The sequence below is a fragment of the Portunus trituberculatus genome, chromosome 16 (assembly GCF_017591435.1).
Source record: "Portunus trituberculatus isolate SZX2019 chromosome 16, ASM1759143v1, whole genome shotgun sequence".
NCBI classification, from domain to species: Eukaryota; Metazoa; Arthropoda; class Malacostraca; order Decapoda; family Portunidae; genus Portunus; species Portunus trituberculatus.
In genome coordinates, this window is record NC_059270.1 from 12,139,959 (window position 1) to 12,166,157 (window position 26,199).

A 26,199-nucleotide genomic window follows, 5' to 3' on the forward strand; every position below is an offset into this window, starting at 1 on the left:
CACGTGTTGTCTTTCATTTCTTTCTTACTGTTGCGTGAAGTGTCAGAAGGAGGATTCCTTCTCACATAAATGCAATACCTGGATGAGAAGAAACAGCACAAAGACACACAATAATGAGTCAAACACCATTGAGCCGATATAACAAAAACAAATAAATGAAAATATGGATTCCAACATCACATTATAACGAATATTTCTACATAAAGGCTACCAAATAAATACTTAACTTTTACAAAATAATTGTCTTCCGCAACGAGATGAAAGACCAGTTAACTGGAAGCTTTATGGGGTACAACTACCGCCTGGGATGACAGGCACACCAAGGCACAGTACTTGTACTCTCTACAGCACACAGGTGGCTGTGGGGGTACACTACAACCAGCCAGAGATTAATGTTATTCACTGGCTTGCACATGTGCTACTTTTCAATACAAGATTGTGTGAATCAAAATTCACACACTTGTTCAATTGACAAACGGGACAAATGGGGCATGTTATTAGATTAAGCGAGTTGTATGACCCCTTCACTATCCCTGGCTGCTACTGTTCCCACACGTCACAAACAGTTACCAGAAACGTGAGCTCCTGATTATTCTTGCTCACTCGTCTCGCATTCAGAAGATCAAGCAAATACTCGTGCATCTAACAGGAAATTTTCTTCCCGTGACAGCCATGGTCATTCAAGGCACTGAGTTCGTGCTTCAGGAGTGAGATAAGGCACTTAAATGGCTTCTTATTGATAATATAAAACATCTATTCGTGCTCTCTCTCTCTCTCTCTCTCTCTCTCTCTCTCTCTCTCTCTCTCTCTCTCTCTCTCTCTCTCTCTCTCTCTCTCTCTCTCTCTCTCTCTCTCTCTCTCTCTCTCACACACACACACACACACACACACACACACACACACACACACACACACACACACACACACACACACACACACACACACACACACACACACACACACACACACACACACACACACACACACACACACACACACACACACACACACACACACACACACACACACACACACACACACACACACACACACACACACACACACACACACACACACACTCACTCACTCACACTCACTCACTCACACACACTCACACTCACTCACTCACACACACACACACACACTCACTCTCTCACACACACACTCACACACACACACACACACACACACACACACACACACACACACACACACACACACACACACACACACACACACACACACACACAGTGATCCCCAGGATGCTTTCAAGCATTGAAGGACGGAATGTAGTACGTAAGTAAACTCACGTTTGCAAGCAGTGCACCTTTCCAGTCCCAGCCTCCCAAGGAGAACTCACTCTCACCGGTGACTCCTCCCTCTTACTGTTACTGTTAAACGGTTCTGCTAGTATCAAAGAACGGCTTACCCAGGAATTAAACTGCTGTTTCTCCTTGAGCTGTATTCATATTACTTATTAAAAAGGCACGTACAGAAACTCAGTCTGCATAAGTGACCTTGCCCAGGCGTAAAATCAACATACATTTGCAACTAGTACTTCGCTTGCCCGTTAGTTGAACAAATTGAATTAGAGTGTATGAGGATAATCTGTATAGATAACTCGGTGTACAGGAATCTTACTTAGCATAACAGCCTGAATGACACAATTGCTAACACATTGTTGCCGCGCCAGCCACTGCCACTCCGCTACACTGCGACTGTCAAGTTTGTTTACCGAGGATTTTTCATGTAACAAACCCTTTATTATCCTTCAAAGTTGGCCTCAGGATTCCACGGTTCTCTTCTTAGCACTTCCGCACGAATGTCGCACCAGCACCATAGGTAGGAATGCAGGGCGTGCTGTCTTCGCCTTCCAACCACAAGTCTTCTCACACATTATGACAGTGAGCTCTCTCTCTCTCTCTCTCTCTCTCTCTCTCTCTCTCTCTCTCTCTCTCTCTCTCTCTCTCTCTCTCTCTCTCTCTCTCTCTAACACATCATTTATAACTCCTATACGCAAACAAACAAACACGCACACACACACTCCCCGGTCCAATATTACTGAACACATGAGTCGTCTGCTGACACACCATCTTATTCTTTCATATAACACGATTTATGCATTTTTCGTTGGCCATCAGTAAGGAGCACAGCAGTGGTTTCCATACCGATCCTCACTACGCAATAAGTGCAGTCAACGTATGTGGCGTTAAGGCAGACTGACAAGGCTACATGCGCTTGCTTTTTCCCGGAGTTTTGTCATGTGCGAAGAAACACAAAATAAAGGAAGCTGTGTCCTTGCACTAAGTCGTCTTGATAACCAGGCGCCGGCGCCTCGATCAACTCGATTTTTTCTGGTCCTTGAGCGTGAAAGGAGCATTGCATTACCTATAGGTTTCCTCCAACGAGTTGCCAGCTTACATCTAAAGGCACAAAAATATATCACTCACTGTAGAAATCTTAACTTACAACACTCATTACTGGGAATCCGAAAAATAATAAAACAGATCACCGTTTTAAGCTTATGCTACTAAGTGACGATAAGATGATAATGATAGATGTCAGGGAACACCTTCTCTCATTTGCCTGTCACAGTTGAGCTCTATAATACTACTATATAAAAAAAAATAATCACTCATTCATTGCATAAATAGATCTCTGAGGCCTATACCCGAAAGGGGCGGAGGATCATATAACACAGCTCTTCCGAACACCAAATATTGTCTTGTACTCTGGAAGAATTTTGCTCCTGATGGCTGTGTTCTGCTTGGCCACCACCTTGTCGCGCATGGGGTCCCGATGCACCTTCTTGATCCCAGGCCGGTGCACAAGGAAGGCGTTGTCCAGGATATGAAACTCGTAGTCACGAACACACAGGATGTACATCTGGGAAAGTCAACCAGTCGTGTTAGTTCACTTGCATGTGATTAGTTACGCCTGTTTCTTAGATGTATATATCACCATGTAGAATAACCCAGCACGTATATATCTGCTAAGATTAAAAAAGTTATGCTGTGTCTTTTTCTTTTTTTTTTTTTTTTTACGTAAAGAGCGGTACTGAACACAGGCAACAAAATGGTTTGAAAAATGCCCGGCAAAATGCCAGTAACCAAAGATCATTCAAATGGATTGCTATGAAGAATTTAAGTGGATGCATGTATGCAGTAGTCAGATGGTAAAGGAGAAGGAAAAACGAGCCATAAATCATCTAAGTGAAGTTTTGGCAAAGCTTTAAGAAAAGAATTCGGTTTTAGAAGTAGATGAGACGGTGGTGCCATCATGATGAAATACATAACGGAAGATGAAGAACATCTGTTGGTGATAGTTTTAGCCAAGTGTCACAAGTCACAAGGTGACCTAGATTCTAGAGATTATGACACTTTCTATTGATAAAGGAGTTCTTGTCTAGTTCAAGTGCAGTCTCGTCATCATTCGGGCGGGAATATAAAGTACACGAGATTCAGATCATGGAACGTCCGAGTACTAACTATGGGCTGCCTCTCTTTCATTTATAGCGGGTTACCAAACAACGGCCGGATCCCGCGACGTTAGTTCATCAGGCCCGCCAACGGTACTTGATTTTACTTGATAAAACATATGGAACACGAGACTTTGTGATACAATTTGACTTTCAATACGTATCATGTTTAAAACACTAGAAGATTTCGTATGCAGAGATCTCCTGACTGCTATGTGCTTTAAGTTAACTATTTTCAATTTTGAATTATTTCTAAATTTTCTTGTTTAATGGAAATTCCTGGAGCTCTATTCATATAATGCATCATATATCAGCGAGCATTCTGTGGTAGACACCTAGATATTTCATGTGTACTGAAACCAGTTGTTTCTTCTGTGAATTTCATTTGGGGACATGCACTCAATCACTGTCAGTTCCAGGTTTTTCTTGAAGAAATTGATTCTGATTTCTGTGACTTGCCTTATCACATAGCAGTGAGGTGGGTGAGCTGCAGTAGAATAGAAAGAACTCACTCATGATTAACATGGAATGCTAAACTTAGTTTTCGTCCTTTCTTTTTTACCAGAACAAATTCTTTCTGGCTTACAAATGTTGAACATAATGATTATAGGACTTGCGCTCGTCATTCTTTAAGTTATCATGCCGACGCTGAAAAAGTTCGGTGAACTCTGATTTATAGTACGGAACAGGCTAAATTAAACCAAGAATTGGAAGATTTAGGGGAGAAAATAAGAGGAGAATGTACGCCTTAATACACTGCAATATTATCTCTTTTATGCGTTCAGTACACAGAGATTTGACACAGAAATAATAGTCATTCCATGAAAAATCAGAATAATAACCGCCCAAATCCCAAAGAACAATACAGTGACATATTAGAGTAATGATTAGAGGTTAGAAAAAGATCAAGAACGTTGAGGGTCTCTCCAAAACGATAAGGAATATGAAAAGGGTGCTGCCCCAGTTTCTCCTTGGGTGATGAATGATAACATGATAACTTAATTAAAGGGTAATTTACCAAGATGGTTAGTGAAGTGAAAGGAAAGCCAAAGCTGGTGGTGAACAATGAAGTCTCCAGGAGTACAGATCTCCGCAAAAGCGAATAGTCAGGATGTGCTCCACTTTTGGAAGTTAGATAGTCAAACGGTTATTCTTAGAGGAGCTAAGTCAGAAGTATACAGTATATATTGATTTGAATTGAGACTGATTCTGTGGTCATTGCCAAATGATGGAAAATGTGGAGTATTGAAGTGTTGAGGCTGAGACTAAGTTCGTCATTATGCACATAGATGCAGCATCCAGCCTTAATTCAAAAGGAGCAAAAATGGCAGAGAACCGAGAAGGAATACTTCTAATTACCTGTGATTCAGAAAAGATACTATTAGGTTTAGAAGAGTAAATAAGATGTTCCACAGATTGAAAATTAGATTTAATGCCACAAATACTACAGAAGTTAATGAAAAAAAAAAGTCCAGGGGTGTCTAAACACTTAGGATCGATACTAGATGAAAAGTCTGACCTGCGGACATTTGTAATCCATTCCCCACTTGAAAACTCCAAAAATAGTATTATTTGAGTAATTTTCACCTTTAAACTTGAATCTTGAGTCAATATGCAAGAGTTATTAGCGCATGAAATGTCACATAAACGAAGAGATTCTAGAAGATAGAATGTAATTGACCTTTTATGGTGAGACACAATGGTGACAGCTGTGTTGGAAACAACTTCACAGCAGCTTATATCACCTAGACCAGTACTTATGAAACATCCCAACAAGTAGGACCTAAGAGCTTCATCTAGTGTTGTCAGAATTACTAATCTTCAAATATCCATAATAAATGCAAAGGCTTCATCAAATTGTCTATAAAAATCAAGTATGCGAGGTGGGGGGGGAGGGAAATGTTAGTCTGTAAGACTGCGTATCAACTCAACGTCTCGTCTAGAAATTGCAAGACAAGTCTTCATTGCACCAAGATTCCTTCTAGGCTTACTTAATGGCTAGTGAAGCAACAGTAACGTGCAAAAATAAAGCTTTCTATACATCTCTAAAATAGCAGAAGATTGGGCAATGTGTAAAAGATTAAGGAAAATACGAAATCTATATCAGATTAGTATATATTTAAGAAATCTGCGATAAAAGATTTGAAACATCTTCTATAATAGGAAACTGTGGCTTTATTTCTACAAAAAAGGTAAATGAGAGTAACAAACTCGACTGGTAATATCAATACATGAATAATCCTTTACTTCTTCCCTCTATACACTATTTTTTTTCTTTTTAATGTTATGGACTATAATGGCCTGTAGTGTACTTGAAGAGTATGGGAAGTGCTGTCCAGCTTCCACATATTAGCGGAGCAGGCAATTTTATTTATAATGGTACCCATATTAGGGATCATATCACCACACAAGCGCATCTTTGGTGTAAGGCAATTACACCTCCACCTAGAACCTGGGTACCATGTTGACATGTAGGTAACTTTGAACCACTCGACAAATGACAAAGTGTCGAGACAGCACGTGGTGGGATTCGAACATTCACATGGATCCCACGCTCCCCACCTTATCAACTAAGCCACCGCCTCCCTGAATAACTAAACAGAAACACGTACAAGTAAGGAACATAAGTGAATGTGGGCAGCTAGTTCGCCTTCTCATCCTGACAGAATCAGTATCATTGTTACTATGTCTGGTTATATATTCCTTCCGGTACAAATGTGAAACCCACCTGCGTCATTTTATCACTCTTGCCTTCCCAGGAGAGCCGCTCATCGTACAGGGGTTCCTTGTTGGTGCCCACGTATATTGGTTCCCACTTATGGTAAGGTGGCTGCCGCTTGCCCACGTGGAAGATACTCAGCCCAGGCTTGACAGGGCCTTTGAGCCATTCCTGAGAAAGTGGAATTATATATAGTTGAGGAATATGTACAATTTAAATAGACTCGTAAAGGGACAAATTGAGAGAGAGAGAGAGAGAGAGAGAGAGAGAGAGAGAGAGAGAGAGAGAGAGAGAGAGAGAGAGAGAGAGAGAGAGAGAGAGAGAATCATTGTACATAAATCATAAATTATGTTCCTGTTTTTCCTGTTTCTCTATTTCTGGGCAGAGCACTGCGTCGTACGTTATTTATACAAACACATCAATCATTCAATCAGAAGCAGATAATGTAACAGCATAAGCTGAAGGATTAAAGGTTAGAAAGAGGTCAAGAATATTGTGAATACACCCAAACCTGACGTTTGTTGTTTTGCCTTTATTAGTTGGAAGGACCTGAGAAGGTATCATGCGGACTTTCCATGGAATGAATTTCTTCCGTATCAGAGACCTGTCTCTGTGTATTTCTGCCAAGTCATCATGCCAAGACTGTTCTCTAACTAGCCAAAAATTCCTTCAATAATAGAGTGTTACAATCATTTGAGATATAACTCTTATCATGACTTATGGCACCTTGCCATAAACATCCTCAGTAACTTTGCTTCTTCATCTTTCCGTCCTTTTTCAACCTGACGCCATCATTGCTGTCTCATCTACTTCTAAAGCTAAACTTTTCTTTCAATTTTTGGTCAAAAACTCTAAAATGGATGATTCACGGACTGTTCCTCCCTCTCGTTCATCCTCTGACTACTTCTTGCTACCCATTAAGATTCGTCGTTCGTCGTAGTAATATTTTTCCATGCCCTCGGAAGGTTTATGGCCCTAATGGGTCCCTCCCATTGTTCACTGAATCTTTGCTTCAGTGCTTTTACAAAATCAGATCAAATATTGATCGGGAAACTTTAATGATTTAACTTATGTAAATCAAGAAGAAAGTGTTACAAAAAAGTATTAAGATGAAAAGAAAAGACCTCACACTCACTTTCAACAGAGACATCATTATATCATAGACGTATTATTCTTTTGCAAACACTACAAGGCCTTAACATATGTAATTAAATAATAATGAAAGGAACTTGCATATGGAAACATCATGGCATTAAAGACAAAATTTTACGAAACCTCCCCGAAAAATGAAATCTCATAATACTGGGTAAGGAAACATCGACAAAAATATAAACGAAAAGAAGGAATAATAATCTGACCCTTACTTACTTTGGACATGGGAACATTATGACACTTAGGGCAGACAAATTTGTGGAATGGAATCGCTTCCTTTTTCTCCAGCATTTTGAGCAGTTCCTCCTTAGTCTCGGGCACTGCAACATTTTCTTGCACCTCGAAAATAGAGAAAACGAACACCCGAGGGTTGGTGGTATTGGAAACATCTGGACGCTTCAACATGCGGAAGAACTCTGGAAAGTGAAAATAAATATAAATATATGGTTATGGAAAATGAACAACAACTACTATTACAACAACAACTACTACTATAAAAAGAAGTCTGTTTACTCTAAAATGGCTCCTGGATTTAAAACATATTGTAGCCTATTGATAATATAATTGATTTTATGTGAATATCGCTGTTTTCTGTTGATCAGCGCATTTGTTTATAACAAGGATAGCTCACGGTTTTCCTCAAGATATGACAACCTCGCATTCCCCCAGACACCATTCAAACTACTACTACTACTACTACTACTACTACTACTACTACTACTACTACTACTACTACTACTACTACTACTACTACTACTACTACTACTTCTCACTACTACTACTACTACTACTACTTCTTCTACTACTACTACTACTACTACTACTACTACTACTACCACTACCACTACTACCACTACTCACTTCTCACTACCACCACTCCACTTCCACCACCACCACCACTTCTTCACCACCACCACTCTTCCACCACCACCACCACCACCACCACTACCACTACCACCACCACCACCACACACCACCACCACCACCACCACCACCACCACCACCACCACCACCACCACCACCACCACCACCACCACCACCACCACCACCACCACCACCACCACTCTCCACCACCACCACCACCACCACCACCACCACCACCACCACCACCACCACCACCACCACCACCACCACCACCACCACCACCACTCCACCACCACCACCACCACCACCACCACCACCACCACCTCTCTCACCACCACCACTCCACCACCACCACCACTCACCACCACCACCACCACCACTACTTCACCACCACTACTACTACCACCACCACTACTACTACTACTACTACTACTACTACTACTACTACTACTACTACTACTACTACTAGTTACTTCTGTGGTACAAAATCATTAAACTTCAAAGCACCACACTTTATCACTGTTTCTCACTATTGCTTGCATTTTGTACTAGGCCTGAGCTCTGAACTTCAATGGTGTCATTTTTTTCTTGTTTTTTTTCTTTGGTTCTGTAAAAGAGCCTCGGCTCAACAGACTTTTGTCCACTATTTTATCAATGTTATATTATAAGTTATGTAGTACATCTGGGTTAATAAATGTATCAGTATCAGTGTCAGTACCAGTGCACACAGACCAAACCAAGCCACTCAGTCCTCTCTCTTTCCCAGGTTGCCTTTCATGCAGTCCTCTCATCTCGTTCAGCCTTCTCTCCTTCCTTTCCCTTTCATATCTGTTAACCTACCCACACGAATACGATCAGTAATCATTGCGGTAACACAATGACACCTAATATCCTACTGAAGTGTCCAATCCAGAGGGTCAGAACTATTTCTCTTAATCTCTTCAGCATTGGGACGCATTTTTACCATGAGTTTTGAGTATTATTAAACGAGTTTATTCATACTAGGAAGAGTTCATGGAAAGCAAAAGCTTAATGCACAGTCATCACTATCTTAATCCCCAGATGAGTTTCTGAAGCTGTACAAAATCATCAAATACTAAGCAGAATAAATATGAAAATGTGTCGTGGTGCTGAATTGGCTAAGGTTACTGTGAGTGTGTGTATAGTGAGGCGTTGTGGCATTCCCTGATTAATTTTGTTAGGTCTTACGCACATGGGAAGAAGACTCAAATATATAATTACAAAGGAAAAGTTCCACTGTCTCTCCCATCAAACAAAACTGACAGAATACCAAAGAAAGACATTCTGTGCCAGGTGTAGTAATTTTGTACCCGCAATTTCTGGCACTTTTCACTGTATAGACTGTCTGGTTAAGAGGAAATCTGAGGAGGAAGGGAACATCGTGTGTGTGTGTGTGTGTGTGTGTGTGTGTGTGTGTGTGTGTGTGTGTGTGTGTGTGTGTGTGTGTGTGTGTGTGTGTGTGTGTGTGTGTGTGTGTGTCCATCTTCCTCCCTATTGTTTTATTACTCCAAGGTGAGACGTGAATGAGAGAGAGAGAGAGAGAGAGAGAGAGAGAGAGAGAGAGAGAGAGAGAGAGAGAGAGAGAGAGAGAGAGAGAGAGAGAGAGAGAGAGAGAGAGAGAGAGAGAGAGAGAGAGAGAGAGAGAGAGAGAGAGAGAGAGAGAGAGAGAGAGAGAGAGAGAGAGAGAGAGAGAGAGAGAGAGAGAGAGAGAGAGAGAGAGAGAGAGAGAGAGAGAGAGAGAGAGAGAGAGAGAGAGAGAGAGACTAATAGACAGAAGATACAAAGAGAAACGGAAATATTGACACAGAAATACAGTAAAGAAGGAAACAGATAGAGGGAAGATAACTAGATTTATATACAAATACACAAACGAAATGAAGGCACAAGCAAAACAGAACAAAAATTAAGAAACAACAAAGGATTATGCACGTCCAAAAACAACAACAGTAACAATAAAGGAAAATAGAAGAACAAGGCTAAGAAATATAAAAGACGAAAATTGTATATCATGTATATTGATTGTAGCCTATTGATTATATTATGAACTGATTGGAAACAAAAATAATGAAAAATAAAGGAAACAAAATCCTGATGAAGCTGACTGAAGGAAACGTGTCTATCAGAGGATAAAATGTATATAAATTATGTTATACCAAATGTTCACCTCACCTGTTTCCCACTTCACACACACACACACACACACACACACACACACACACACACACACACACACACACACGCGAACCACGACCTTGGCATTAATTATTTTTGTTGTATCTCTTAACTATTTTTTTCAACTATTCCCGAAAGATGTCGCCACCGTACCTGTCGCCCGTGCACAAGGCTAAAGAGTCCTAGAAGTAAGAGAAAGTATTTTATTTTATTCAACTTTTTTTTGCAGTAATTGCAAGGTGATATGGTACGTCCAGTAAAAAAAATATATAAAACTGTGCATGTGGAGAGGTGGGCGGGAAAGGGCGCAGCAGTGATGGTTAACCCCTTCAATACTGGGACACATTTTTACCTTGAGATTTGTGTACTATTGGAGGATCAGAAGATTAATAGCCACAGTCTTCACTATCTTAATCCACCACATAAGTTTCTGAAGTTGTATAAAATCACCAAACAGTGACCAGAATGAATATGGAAACCCGCCATGGTACTGAAGGGGTTAAAATCATTTGGAGTAACAAACTTTCATATCATCAGAAACATATTAAAATTTTAACTTTATATCAAACCAGAGCTTAATAGAAAGTACAGTCAAAAGATAATGACAACAAAACATCTAATAAGACAATAAACATGAAAGTAGACAAAAAAAAACAGGAAAGTAAAGTATGTCCAAGATTAAGACAGGCTGGAACACCACACCTGTTTTATCGACTACAGTAGAGCAACATGTTTAGCTTTAGTCTAATGAACGCCTTACGAGGTAGCTCTTCACAACATTGCTTACTTCGTCCTTGAAAGTCGCGGAAGAGGAAATGTGTCTGGTCCACTGATTCCCCATTAAGTGTTTTACTACACCTATGGCCTGAGGACTGAAGGACATTGGTGGCTCACAGAAAACATGAAATGAGGATGCAATAGTTTTTGTCTAGCAAAATTTGATGTTTCTTTGTGTGTGTGTGTGTGTGTGTGTGTGTGTGTGTGTGTGTGTGTGTGTGTGTGTGTGTGTGTGTGTGTGTGTGTGTGTGTGTGTGTGTGTGTGTGTGTGTGTTTCCGTGTTCCAACCAATGTTTGAGCTACACGTTTATCTGTAAACTTCTAGTACCCATTTTCTTATCTCACAGTGACTCCTCTCTACGCCCCCTCCCCCCCTCCTCTTTCCCTCTTTCCCTCTCTCTCTCTCTCTCTCTCTCTCTCTCTCTCTCTCTCTCTCTCTCTCTCTCTCTTACCGGGAATGAAGTTGATGGACGGGTACAGCTCCACGTCTGATGGGAACACGAAGTAGGTCTGCACTGCCTGTCTAGCAGTGTTTCTCGCCACATTCACGGGGTACAGGAGCTTTTTCTGCTGTCTGTAAGTGGTAACGTTAGCCCAGCGAGGAGGCTCCAGCCCACAGTCTGTCTTCCTCTTGAGCAGCTCCTCCGTTGACGGTATCTGCCATGGGAGCAACACGGATGAGATGCAGTCATTGGTGTATACAGTAATGATGAGTAACAGTTAGTGAGTTATTAATGGTAGTATTGGTGGTAAAAATAATAGTGTCAGTTAGAATTTCCAGTGAACCAGAGACAAAAAAATCACCATTACCAATTTAAACGAGGCGACAAATATGAAGGAAAAGCGGGCAAAGAAAAGAAGAATGGCAATATTGGAAATAAACTGATAATAAAAGTTACAACATAGGGAAATAAAAAGCTAAAAAAGCGCACAAATCATTTACTCGAGTGACCTGAAGTTAACCTCACCTTCTTAGGCGTGTGGTTGACGTGGAAGAAGAGGTGGAAGGTGACATACTTCTTGATGCCCTCCGCCCAGCAGTCACGGAGGTACAGAATGGTGTTGACCGTGGCATTGAAGTCATCACCAGGCGCGTACACAGCCACACTCACGGGGCCCTGGTGAGGACCGAATGAGTGAGTGAGTGATTGAGTGAGTGAGAAATTGAGCTGTTACAAAGTTATCGTTAATTATGTACGTAATCATCGTCTCTTGAATTTTGTATTTCATCACCGTGAGTGAGATAGGAGTAGGCATCTGTTGTTGTCTGTCTAACTGAAATGTCAATCTCTCTCTCTCTCTCTCTCTCTCTCTCTCTCTCTCTCTCTCTCTCTCAAGATAGCAAATATATACTTCACAGACGTACTAGATAAACTGTTTCCACGGATTTCATTCTCTCTCTCTCTCTCTCTCTCTCTCTCTCTCTCTCTCTCTCTGTTTCACTGTTTCACTGTTTGATCTGCTGCAGTCTCTGACGAGACAGCCAGACGTTACCCTACGGAACGAGCTCAGAGCTCATTATTTCCGATCTTCGGATAGGCCTGAGACCAGGCACACACCACACACCGGGACAACAATGTCACAACTCCTCGATTTACATCCCGTACCTACTCACTGCTAGGTGAACAGGGGCTACACGTGAAAGGAGACACACCCAAATATCTCCACCCAGCTGGGGAATCGAACCCCGGTCCTCTGGCTTGTGAAGCCAGCGCTCTAACCACTGAGCTACCGGGCCGTGTGTGTGTGTGTGTGTGTGTGTGTGTGTGTGTGTGTGTGTGTGTGTGTGTGTGTGTGTGTGTGTGTGTGTGTGTGTTTACGTACTTTTAAAGCTTCCTGGTGTGAGAGGGTATGCTGCACGACAAGGACGGGGGAATAGGAGGCAGACACCAATCGGGTTAAACAAAAACACGACGAGGAAACATACTACACATGCAGGAGTCACGCTATCCATTACAACTGCCTTAAGTGACGCACAACCCACGCTATACACCAAAGCAACCAGTACACAGAGCAGGCAGGACTAACCAGGCACATGACTTTTCTAGCTATAAATTACACGTGTATCTGCAATAACCTCTGGCCTACAAACACGGCAATGCTTCACTTCTATGTTTATTTTACAGGTATACAATGCGAACCGACGGTAAAGTAAAAAGTTCAGCGATGTGAGGAAGTGAAGGGAGAAGGAAAAGTTTGGGAGATGCTCGGTAATGGATATGACGGAGTGAAAAAAAGAAGGCTGTGTGTGTGTGTGTGTGTGTGTGTGTGTGTGTGTGTGTGTGTGTGTGTGTGTGTGTGTGTGTGTGTGTGTGTGTGTGTGGGTAAGTGGGTTGTGTGAGCGAGAGGCACAGGAAACTGCGCGTGATCCTATTTTTAAGACAATATGTAAACTCTCTCTCTCTCTCTCTCTCTCTCTGTGTGTGTGTGTGTGTGTGTGTGTGTGTGTGTGTGTGTGTGTGTGTGTGTGTGTGTGTGTGTGTGTGTGTGTGTGTGTGTGTGTGTGTGCAATGCATGCAAGCAAGGCATGTTATTTATTTATTTATTTTCATAGCAACCCTCTGTTTACTCACGGTGTAATTTCAACTAATCACCTAACAAAACTACTGACCGGTTGCCTTGCTTACTTGTTCTTTACTACTTAATAATCAATCCACCGTAATAAGAATAGAGTACAGATTAGGACAAATTCACATTCCCGATTCACTTTGCTAGTTTTGTTTGTTTCGTGTTACTTTTGAGACTTACTGAAATAATTTCGTTGGTGTGTGTGGGGGAAGTGGGCGCGCGCTACTCTACTAAACCTTTTGAAACTTGACATGTGTTTGGAAGCATTCCTTTTCTCCTACTGCGTGACAAGAAAACATTACTGATTTACTAAGAAATAAAACTCACTAACCAGATTTCTTCGCAAATGTACACAAAAGAGCAAAAAGACTGAGTGAGTGCAACTATTTTCTATTATCTATGATAATAGGAGAGAGAGAGAGAGAGAGAGAGAGAGAGAGAGAGAGAGAGAGAGAGAGAGAGAGAGAGAGAGAGAGAGAGAGAGAGAGAGAGAGAGAGAGAGAGAGAGAGAGAGAGAGAGAGAGAGAGAGAGAGAGAGAGAGAGAGAGAGAGAGAGAGAGAGAGAGAGAGAGAGAGAGAGAGAGAGAGAGAGAGAGAGAGAGAGAGAGAGAGAGAGAGAGAGAGAGAGAGAGCTATCGACCACAGCCTGCCTGACCCTTCTCTTACTCTGGTCCTACCTTTGTTAACTCTGACTGCTACTTCATGCACCTGTTAGTCACAAACCACTCGAGAGAGAAACAGCCTTTTGTTCTGATGCCATTTTACACTTTTTATATTATACTGACACGAAAATGTTCTTCAATTCTCTTTTTTTTTCTTTTGTATTGGGTGCTTCAAACGACCTTATCGCGTGCCTCCCCTGGTGCGATTTGTTGGCGTTCCGATGAAAAAGCTAGTGACCATGAAAAAAATACTTAATAACGTACTACAGATTGACACTAGGAAGCATGCTAGGAAGTACATTTCTCGCCGTTTCGTTTTTTGCCCGTACTTGCTGAGTATCGCAATGAAAGGCTGAACACTCAGGCTGTTATAAATGAAAATGTCAAACGGAAGGAAAAATAAAAATAAAAAAGTATCCAGATAAAATGGGACAGCAGGGTGTTATTTTCTTAAACCAGAGATTATTGCAAGAGGTTGAAAAAGAAAAACTCGACATAGCAGACGCAAAGCAAGAAAAGAGACTATCGAACACCAGAAACTATATAAAAAAAAAATCTCAAAAAACAACAAACGAATCAATTAAAAAGTTATGATAAAACGACAAAAAAAAAAAAAAAAACGCAACAACAGAACATTCCCACCGTAAACCAAAAACCAAAGACAATCTAAGGAGACTCAAGAACACAAATAAAAGAAATGAAAATCTGAACAGAAGAAACAAGCGATAGGTAAAGGTGGTCTAGCAGTGAAACAGACGATTCTAGTCCTCTGTAAAGACGATCAACCCGGCTACTGAACAAACTCTTGACACGGGCGTAGATTCAAACGGCAGCTCGTGACAAGGAAGCACGTGGCAGGTGGGTACTCACCACTAAGCCACTCTAACAGGAACGAGAGTGGAGCCAATACCATTACACTTTTCCACTCCATTACTAAGATATACTCTCTCTCTCTCTCTCTCTCTCTCTCTCTCTCTCTCTCTCTATCTTATTCCCATCTTGAGAGAGAGAGAGAGAGAGAGAGAGAGAGAGAGAGAGAGAGAGAGAGAGAGAGAGAGAGAGAGAGAGAGAGAGAGAGAGAGAATGAATAAACCATTAGTACGACAAAAATTTTAAAGAGGTCATTCAGCTTATGACGCTCTACACTTGGAGCATCTGTAATAACAAACCCTGCATTCCTGGTCATGAGAGGATCAACTTATCAGGAATTAAAGCAGCACTGCAGGTACACCTTAACCTTTTTTAATACAATGACGCGTTTTCATATTCATTCTGCTTATCATTTGGTAATTTTATACAGCTTCCGAAACTTATGTGGGGATTAAAATAGTGAAAAGTTTGGCCATTAGTCTTCTGACCTCCACAGACCCTCCCTAATGTCAATAAAATCGTCTAATCACACACAAATCACAAGGTTGAGATGCGTCCCAATACTGAAGGTACCTTAAAAATAGCATGACCAGCTATCATACTGAGTCAATAATGGAAGCAATGATCACACGAGAGAGAGAGAGAGAGAGAGAGAGAGAGAGAGAGAGAGAGAGAGAGAGAGAGAGAGAGAGAGAGAGAGAGAGAGAGAGAGAGAGAGAGAGAGAGATTCTTTTCTTTCATTCGGATTCATTGTTTTTTCTCTCTCAAGATATAATAATCGTGAAATAGTGACGTTGAAAAAAAAAAAGAAAAAAAGTAGAAGATAAGGAAGCCATTTGTTGGTTTAAGCTCCAATATTCATCTCGGAAGGAAGGAAGGAAGGAAGGAAGACAAAAAGAAAGAAAGGAAGGAAGGAAAAAAGGAAGGAAGAAAAAAAAAGAAACAAAAACAGACAAAGGAAGAAAAAAAGAAGAAAGGAAGGAAAAAGGAAGACAAAGAAAGTTAAAAAGAAAAAAAAGAAAAATGAAAGCAAGGAAGACAGAAAGAAAGAAAGAAAGAAAGAAAGAAAGAAAGAAGGAAGAAGGAAGAAAGAAAGAAAGACAGAAAGAAAGAAAAGAAGGGAGAAAGAAATGAGGGAAGGTTTACAAGTGTGGTTCATTACAAAAAACTAAATATACGAAAAAAATAGCAGGAATTGAAGCTAGGCAATAAGTCGCTCTAAACAGATAAATCAATCAATCAAAATCTATAACTACACAAGGAAAAAAAAAAGACAACAGCAGACATATTGGCCCCTATAAGACTTTTTTGGTGACAGGTTGCATTATCTACAGCGAGAAGCGTAGCCTAAGTTAATGCACCCGAAGACTGCTCATATAACATCTCAAGAAGGTTCTGAAGATTTCGTTTTAACACACTTATGCACACAGGATAGTTATTGCCTGGTCATATACTTCATAGCTGTTAGAAAGAGGTTAATTTCAGAGATATAAATATCACCTCAAAACCCTTCATTAATAGCTGACAGCTGTGTGTGTGTGTGTGTGTGTGTGTGTGTGTGTGTGTGTGTGTGTGTGTGTGTGTGTGTGTGTGTGTGTGTGTGTGTGTGTGTGTTTGTGTGTTGCTCGGAGAGAGTTTGAGAGAGTGTGTGTGAGAGAGAGAGAGAGAGAGAGAGAGAGAGAGAGAGAGAGAGAGAGAGAGAGAGAGAGAGAGAGAGAGAGAGAGAGAGAGAGAGAGAGAGAGAGAGAGAGTGTGTGTGTGTGTGTGTGTGTGTGTGTGTGTGTGTGTGTGTGTGTGTGTGTGTGTGTGTGTGTGTGTGTGTGTGTGTGTGTGTGTGTGTGTGTGTGTGTGTGTGTGTGTGTGTGTGTTTGGGTTTCTCAGTTGGATGTCTAAGCGAGGAGGATTAAACATAGGGAAGAGACAGGCGAAATGAAGGTAGGATGGGTGTGGCTATACCAGGTGTAAGCACGTCAGTCAGATGCGTGTGTAACTTAACCAGAAAAATGTCGGCAAGCAGCGTGTTTCGATAAAATTTAACCACAACATGAGCAACATATGATTTCTACTACTATTACTATTTGTCTTTCCATCACCATCACTACTAAAACTTCCCACGGCCGTCCCTCCACTCCACGCCCACCACCACTGCCAGACACCCCCCGGCGAGGATTCGATCAGGTAACCCGACTCGGCTACCTGACTTCGATCGCCCCTCACGCCACACTCCCACCAACCTCGTCGGGTCTCGGCACCGCCCGCAGAACACGCAACGCATCCCAGAGTTGTATGGAATTCCTTTAGACATCACTCAAGCAATACCAAATGGAAGAAGCGAATATTTGAGAGCCATTGTATTCACTAGTATTTCAAGTTCTGATAGTTATATTGCTATTACTAAAACGTTTATTATTAATGCTACTACTACTTCTATTTCCACCTTCACCACAGTCATTCATTTTTTCACTGCTACTTTGCATATCTTTACAGTCACTGTCAATTTCTAAAGGGATTTTCTTGATCTGTAGCCAGTTTCAAGAATTATAATAATTAGAAATTACAAAAAAGCTGTTTTCTTATCCCCTTCTTTCTTATATGCACTTATAAAGACTTCATACACTTCTTATTGCTGGTAAGAAGCTACCAGCATTAATCTACGTACCTGCCAGCGGGACGTGAGAGGCTCCAGATTGTCGAGGAAGGTGTAGTCGCCATGGGTAGTGTATGTGATAGACTCGTCACACCGGAACGACATCACCGCCGGCAGGTAATTCTCCAGGACCCAGTAGTCGCCCCGCTGTTGGTAAAAGGGTCGCAGTGGCCTCGTGGTGCACTCCCTCAAGTCTGGGTAAATTTTGCGCTCAAGGGAGTCAAGCGGCGGGTCTGGAGGGTCCATCGGCAAGGGCTCCACCAGCTGCTCCGTGACCCCCACACTCTCCTGCACCTCCCGCGGTGGCTCCTCCTGCTCTGCTGCCACTGGTTCTCCATTCCCACCACCGTTCACTGCTCCTGCTTGGTCAGGAAGCTGTCCTAATGTTCTCCTGCCACCAAGAGACACATCCTTCATGCCCTCATCTCCTTGTATGATACTGGGAGGTAGGTTCAGGGGAAGTGAGGGCAGCAATACTGGTTCTGCTTCAGGTTTTCCAAGTTTGAAGGTCTCGAGGACACTGATACCATTGTGTTGTGAGTGGAGAGCGGCAGGTGTGGAGAGGTCGATAACGTCCCTGGCGGAGGGCAAATGTTGGCTAGGCGTAGTGGAGATCCATGAGAGGCAGAGGTACAACACCAACACAGCGTTGAGTATCAGGGAGCCCCGCACCAACGCCACGCGCAACGTCATCATCCCTCGCAGCACTCCTGGTGACAGAAAGGGTCAAGTTCTATACATCTCACTGAGGGAAAGGCGACATGAGTTACCACTAAATATAGGAAAGAGTGTTGATGGCATTTTCTTTTCTATTTACCTATCTTTTTAATAGAATATCTCAGATTGGATTCCATCGGCTCTCTCTCTCTCTCTCTCTCTCTCTCTCTCTCTCTCTCTCTCTCTCTCACACAGTAGGATGTGCGTACCAGCTTCAAAGGGAGGTGGAGCATCCGGTACCAATAAATCAAACAATAATCCCATTTGGTGACACGATACGCCAATGCAGGCCTTCCGAGAGAGAGAGAGAGAGAGAGAGAGAGAGAGAGAGAGAGAGAGAGAGAGAGAGAGAGAGAGAGAGAGAGAGAGAGAGAGAGAGAGAGAGAGAGAGAGAGAGAGCAGCAGCAGCAGCAGCTACAAAAACAAACTCCACACACTCCATCATCCACAATAACGCCAGCAGCAGCAGCAGCAGCAGCAGCAGCAGCAGCAGCTACAAAAACAAACTCCACACACTCCATCATCCACAATAACGCCAACAGATAAAAAAAAAAAATTGAAAAAAACTGAAAATATTGAAAAGAATTACTGTACAGACACGCCCAGGCGGAAGAAAAAAAATAAATAAAAAAAAAAAAAAAAAAATAAATAAATAAATAAATGGTTTGCGACCAGTTAGAAGGTCATCCGCCTTTTAAGTACCATCCATTCTTGTTAATCACTGGAATCCTTAAGAGTTCTCACGGTCAACTCTTGTAAAATACTTTGTAAAGCACCACTGCAGCAGAAGAGGTGACGAGACAAGAGATAGTGTTTACCGTTTCACATGATCATCTTTTGGGAAGGTATGAAGTGCACTGGGCTCCAATAGAACACACACCAAATATACATCAGAAGTTATTTTCCTCTGATAAGTTTGAAAAAGAGGTTCAGACTAGTGACATGCTGAAATGGATTCTTATGGCTTCTCTTTGGGCGAGAAGCTGCTGCGTGCGTCACACCACTACATAAAAAAGAAAAAAAACAATATCTGGAATTTCACTGGTTTTAAGGATCCTTTTATAATTCTTTAGGTAGATTGGCAAGATATCTACTTTATCGTAAGAAAGAACCAAGCTTATTATCTCTGTGGTATTCGAAAATAGTCGTGATGAGGGAGCAGTTTCAGAATACGGGCCTTTGTCTGATCTCAAGGGAATGACAAGTTTACCGATATAGACTTATACAATATAGAGATGAAACTACAATGATAAAAGTACTGTAAACATAATGCCACAGTGTTTGTATTACGTATTAGTAATACGAGTGTTTAGATCTTTTAGTCTGTATGTCACAAAGTTCTCACTCAGCAGACTGCAGGACAAAAAGTAACAGGATAAAAGTAACAGGACAAAAGTAACAAAAAATGTAACGGAAGCAAGTAAAAAAAAAAAATAAGAAAAAAAGTAACAAGAGAAAATAACAAAAATTTTGAATGCTTTTGTTTCTATTTCGGACCTAGCCTAAGGTAACCACTGACCTAAGGTAACCACTGACATTTTTCATGAACAAAATTACTACGGTTACTTTTGTTCATACTTTACTTCCTACCAAAAGTGTTTCTTTTTTTCGTTACTTTTCTTCCTTTATACTTCCTTTCCGAGCACTCACTCAGCAAACTGCTTAACTTAATATATAAATCAATGTCAAGGGTTTATTGAGAGTGATTTGACTGCGTACACACACACACACACACACACACACACACACACACACACACACACACACACACACACACACACACACACACACACACACACACACACACACACACACACACACACACACACACACACACACACACACACACACACACACACACACACACACCTGGGAGGTCATAAGAATACAATGAACAAGTTAATCTGGACTCCCTGCCTTCTTAGGTAATTCCTTCTTGTGACTCTTTCAAAAAGACGGTTTCAAGACATTCCTACTTTAATTTTCGATAATTCTCTTGACATATCTTTAGAAACGAATCTCAGTAGGATCTTTCTCCCTAATTTTGTTACCCTTAACATATGACCTCTTTCATAAAAAAAAAAAAAAAAAAAAGTCCAGTATTTGACTCAAAACATTAACGATAAAGTCATGAACCATAAAAAACAAACTAATGCCCATAAAGCATATAAAGACACATCCTATCACAACAACCTAAATACGGACAAAAGGCTATCTAGAGGCAAATAAATGAATACGATACGTGTGGGCCAAGGAGTGGGGAACACTCGACGTAGTGATGGCGGTGGACTGTGGAGTCCAGAAGACCAGTGGTAGAAAACACACTTGTGTGGTGTCTCTGTCTTGCCTGCTTTCACACCATTTCTTTTTTCCGGTTTCGTGGCTTCGGGGCTTCAGTGCCTTCGGAAATGTGTCAAGCACACGAGTGAGACACGGCGTAGTTCATCGGTACTGATACAGCTCCGAGAAGGAATCGAGCACTTGAAAGCGACCAGGCGTAATTCATTGGTGCTGCCTCGGCGAAAAAATCGTAACATAAACACACACACACACACACACACACACACAGAGCGGCCACGACTTATAGAAACGCTGACTAATATTCACCTAAAGAACCTTTATAGGAGTAAGAGCGGAGACGCATGAAGCAAAAGGTATTGAGGAGTAAACGACAAGAGGAGCAGAAAACTCATCGGAGAGAGAGAGAGAGAGAGAGAGAGAGAGAGAGAGAATGTTTGCCTTACACCTTCTCAGACTTACTACAAATGCTCTGCTGAGGCTTCCTACAACATTGAGAAATGTAATACACACACGCTTACACTAACACCAATAGGATTTAAATTTTCCACAAACAGTAGTATTTCCCAGTATCTTCCGGACATACACACAAACACGCTGCCAAACAAAACAGCCATCACTGACCAGCATTTAGTCCCATCCAGCAGCGATGACAGAGCGGCCACGACTCCTAGAAATGCTGACTAGTATTCACCTAAAAAATCCTTATGGGAGTGAGGAGCAGAAAACCCATCTCACCTCGACGGCGGTGAGAGAGAGAGTGATGTTTGCCTCACACCTTCTCTGGCTCACTACAAGTGTTCTGCTGAGGCTTCCCACAGCACTGAGAAGTTCTACAAGTGATGACACAATGATAATACGTGTACTTAAAAGGCTGATTTTGTCTAATAAGTGGTGGTATGCGGAGCTGTATGGTGTGTACAGTTATCCCAAAAATTGATGCCATAAAATTTGTGATTAACTGCACACAAAGAATAAACACTAATATTTTATGATGCCAATGAAGATATCGTTGTGTAAAGCTGTCCTACAGATAAAGATTAATATTAATAATTAAAGAGGAGAAGCATATCCACCATCGCTTCCCCCCCCCTTACACACACAAACAAACAAGCAAACACACACACACACACACACACACACACACACACACACACACACACACACACACACACACACACAAGATCGTACTGGGAACACAACTCATGCACTTCCTGACTCACGCTAGACCTTGACTTTTGTAGTATGTGATTTGTTATTCCTTAGTATACTTAGACAATGGTAAAGCATGTCTATCCTTTATCAACAATGGGATTATTGATATTACTATTAACTAGATATTTCAGATATCAAGAGTTAAAATAGTTTTGAGTTATTCCTTTATCATAATTATATGTTTATTCACTTCACTCTATTTAACCCCTTCAGTACCATGACACGATTTTATATGCATTCTGCTTACTATTTGGTGATTTTATACAGCTTCAGAAACTTGTGTGAGGGATCAAAATAGTGAAGACTGTGGCCATTTATTTTCTGACCTCCATAGACTCTTGTTAATGTCAATATAATGGTCTAATCGTACACAAATCTCAAGGTAAAAATCTATCCCAGTACTGAAGGGGTTAACAAAGTGTGATTCTTAATGGTCTGAGAGACTAAATGTATTGCAACACTTTTATATTTACATAAAAATATACATCATTCAGATGTTATAGCATTAGTATAATGAATAATGAACTGTTATTACAAGGTACACTAACTGAAATTAAGTATTGATGCAAAATGGGACCGATCGCGATCTGCTATGTAGGTGCCTTCAACCGCCAGATGGGCTAATTATTTCACAGCAAGTTGGTCAACTGAAACGTACTTTTCTGCACGTTTTGTAAATATTAAGTGGTTTAATAAAATAGTTATAATGTTTCTAAGAATGTACTCGTGGCATATAAGCTAAAAAAGTGGAAATGTTTATATAATGTCGAGCGCTCTTCTTTCCCATCTCTATTTCTGGGACAAAAAATAGAAAAGATCATTAATAGGTAAAGCGTAGTTTTAATGCCTTTTTCTTTCCATAAAAAATTAATATGAATTATATTCATACAGAAAATCACAACAATTAATAGTCTTAAGAAATTGACAGTATAGAGGATATTGTCTAACATGCACCGAGATTGTTCTATCGAAACGTAAACAAATCTAGCGTGTTAAGAGCCATCGCCACACTCGCTACACAACGACTTCACTATGGATAACACTATGGATATTAGTGAGGATGAACTTAGAAAATGGACAGTGCCAACTCTGAGAAACTTTCTGAGATCAAAAGGCATACCAAGTTCGCTTGTTGTGATTCAGTTAGGAAAATTCGGTTTCGGTAATGTTGGCCAGGTTATTTCGGCACAGACTCCGAAAATTGTTTTTTTTTATAAATGCTACTCAGTGATATTTGCTCTACGCTTTTTGAGTGGAGCATTATCCTATGCAGAAACTCTGACAATTTTGTGATAAGGTATATATGTACTATTAGACTTACAAAAAATATTTTGATGGGACACTGGTACATCCATACTTTGCACCATTAGGAACATATATTTACATATTCTTATGTCATTTTCAATCAGACACATAGATAAATAGCCAAACGTTTGTATTATGAGGTATGTAGGCATGAATATCAGTATATATATATTTTTGATAGGGCTTCCACAAGAGCGACAGTTCGGCGCGATAGGCAGGACCAACTTGTGAATTAAACCAGCTGGCGAACAATGAAAACTACACAGATAGCGATTGGTGCCATTTGCTAAAAATAAAGAAAAAAAATTGAAAATCGAAAGCGAGTTCACATTTCCACGACGGCAAAATTTATTGTTTGTGGAGGCGCCTAGCTATGAACCACACACACACACACACACACACACACACACACACACACACACACACACACACACACACACACACACACACACACATCACATCCAATATAACTCCCGTCTAATCAGTCAAGTGGCCGCACAAGGCAGAGATAAGGAAGGACTAGGAGATTTACACCCCCTAAATCGTTTATATATAAGGTACATGTATGAACTGTAGTATAGTAGTAGTAGTAGTAGTAGTAGTAGTAGTAGTAGTAGTAGTAGTAGTAGTAGTAGTAGTAGTAGTGATTAATAATAATATTCCTAATGGCACATATAGCCATGACTGATAGCCCTTCTCCATGTCATGAGGATCCCTATGCCAACAGTGCGACCTACACAAACACCATTACTGTATTAACTCCCACACCCTCCAACGCTTTTGCCTCAATCACGCTCCGCCTTCCAACACCCCCATCACGCCTCATTACACCCACTATACTTGCATCAACAGAGGGAAAAAATAACCCAATACATCAAGGAATAATGGATAGTTTTCACATGCTAATATATTTTGTGGACAGAAAATTATGATTGAGTGATGTTTACAACAGTGGTGAAGAAAATCTATTGAAGGAATGCAATATATTAATATATACTAATATGAACATACAGAAAGCGAAGATGACATTTACGTTCTGACCTGATTCATGTGAAGACATCTATTTATATACTTTTTTTTTCATCACCCTGATATTAACTAGAAATCCATGACATTGTCTCGGGATCTGTCTCCCAAGAACCTTTATTATTTTCTCTCTCTGGTATCTTTTGATGGAGTTTTTATTTGTGAGGTTTCTTTATTCTTTTCAGTGCAGATTCACGATTATTCCCCCCAGGGTGATGCTGATTTTATCACCATTCGAGTCAATTGCTATGAATTTAGACAGACGGGGAGCACTGGTTCTTAAAACTGCTGGACTGTGGCGATCTATGGGAAGGGGGGATGAGGAGCGGCAGTGGTGCAGTTTGTAAGATTACCACCACTGCCACAACCTCCACTATAACGTCCTCCCAAGCACTAAGAAGATTACTTGGCAATAACTCACCGATTTCATGAAAATAAACAACTCAAAAAAAACATCCCAATAACATTTTATAAAAAGAAAACACACGAATCCACAAGTGTAACTAAGATCCTGTATGTATAAGAAGGTAACACACACACACACACACACACACACACACACACATTCAATACTTCACCTAATCACTTTATATTGTCCAGTGACAAAGAAAATATGTTTTCATTACAAATTTATTATTGAAGCTGTCTAAACTATCCGAAACTCCTCTAGATGACTGTAACTGAAAAGATGCGATGATAAGATTTCCCTAATTGAGTTCCTTCATGAATATTAGCTCCCTCCAGCCTCACACATCCAAACACAGCTGCTTCCTTCCAATAGCCTCGTCTTAATCACGGTCGAGGCTACAGCATCGATACAAGTGTTGGAGTAAGAGGCAATTCATGTATATCACGTTCCTCACTTTTTCTATATCTATATACCTCGTTTCCTGTCGTTATATATTGTCTACCTTCCTCTTTCCGTCATACATCTGTCACATATTATCTATAATGGAAGTATGAGAACATTTATTTGTTTTATATATGTCTCTTTCTATTTTGCAATATGTCACATTTCGGATAAGTTCCAATATGAAGTAAAATATGGACATACATGTGTGTGTGTGTGTGTGTGTGTGTGTGTGTGTGTGTGTGTGTGTGTGTGTGTGTGTGTGTGTGTGTGTGTGTGTGTGTGTGTGTGTGTTCTTTCTATTTTTTTTCTTTTCTTTTTTACGTTCCCTGCATTTTTCCTTTCGCGTATTATGTCACTTATAAGTTGGTGACATTAACGTTTGACTCCTCGTGCCTCACTCCTTCCTTCTCACCTTCACCTGGTAGTAATAATGTATTCATCTGCATTTTCATTCCGTGTTTGGCATTTCTACAATATAGCATTCAATCTCCCTATCAAGATGAAACATAACTCAATCAATAAGCACTCTTACAATTCAGATACTTGCACATCCGTAGACAGGACTATTCCATTGGTGTCTTCATGCAAATTGAGTAGCATAAGCTCCATAAGAAATAACAGTCGCACCATCTTATATAAGACCAAGTGTTTTTTTTTTCAAGTAGCCACATTAAGACGAGCACCGCACTGATGTGTCACAAATGTACTAGACACCTGACGTCCCTCATCATCCTGTGGGCAGCGCCTCGACTGATCCAAACAGTACATGAACGTGATTCGGTAGCGCAGAGCGTATGAAAATAAACACAATTATCGGTCCACATGAAAGAAAAGATAGTGTTGCGGGAAGGTATG

General features: G+C 40.9%; 1 protein-coding gene across 7 annotated transcripts in view; it reads right to left on the reverse strand.

The window, feature by feature from the left end:
- Positions 1-1,447: 1,447 nt before the first annotated feature.
- Positions 1,448-26,199, reverse strand: part of LOC123504487 (beta-1,4-glucuronyltransferase 1-like) — a 57,103-nt gene continuing 32,351 nt past the window's right edge. For 6 of the 7 annotated variants that reach the window (XM_045255036.1, XM_045255032.1, XM_045255038.1 and 3 more), the window contains 6 exons: positions 17,943-18,640; positions 12,152-12,301; positions 11,636-11,840; positions 7,566-7,765; positions 6,207-6,368; positions 1,448-2,886 (listed from right to left, as the gene is read on the reverse strand). In XM_045255036.1, the coding sequence (XP_045110971.1) occupies positions 2,689-2,886; positions 6,207-6,368; positions 7,566-7,765; positions 11,636-11,840; positions 12,152-12,301; positions 17,943-18,626 (1,599 nt within the window). In that variant the 5' untranslated portion in view covers positions 18,627-18,640 and the 3' untranslated portion in view covers positions 1,448-2,688. Of the gene's footprint in view, positions 2,887-6,206; positions 6,369-7,565; positions 7,766-11,635; positions 11,841-12,151; positions 12,302-17,942; positions 18,641-21,569; positions 21,684-26,199 lie in introns of those variants that run through there. The other variant, XM_045255034.1, reaches the window with a different exon arrangement.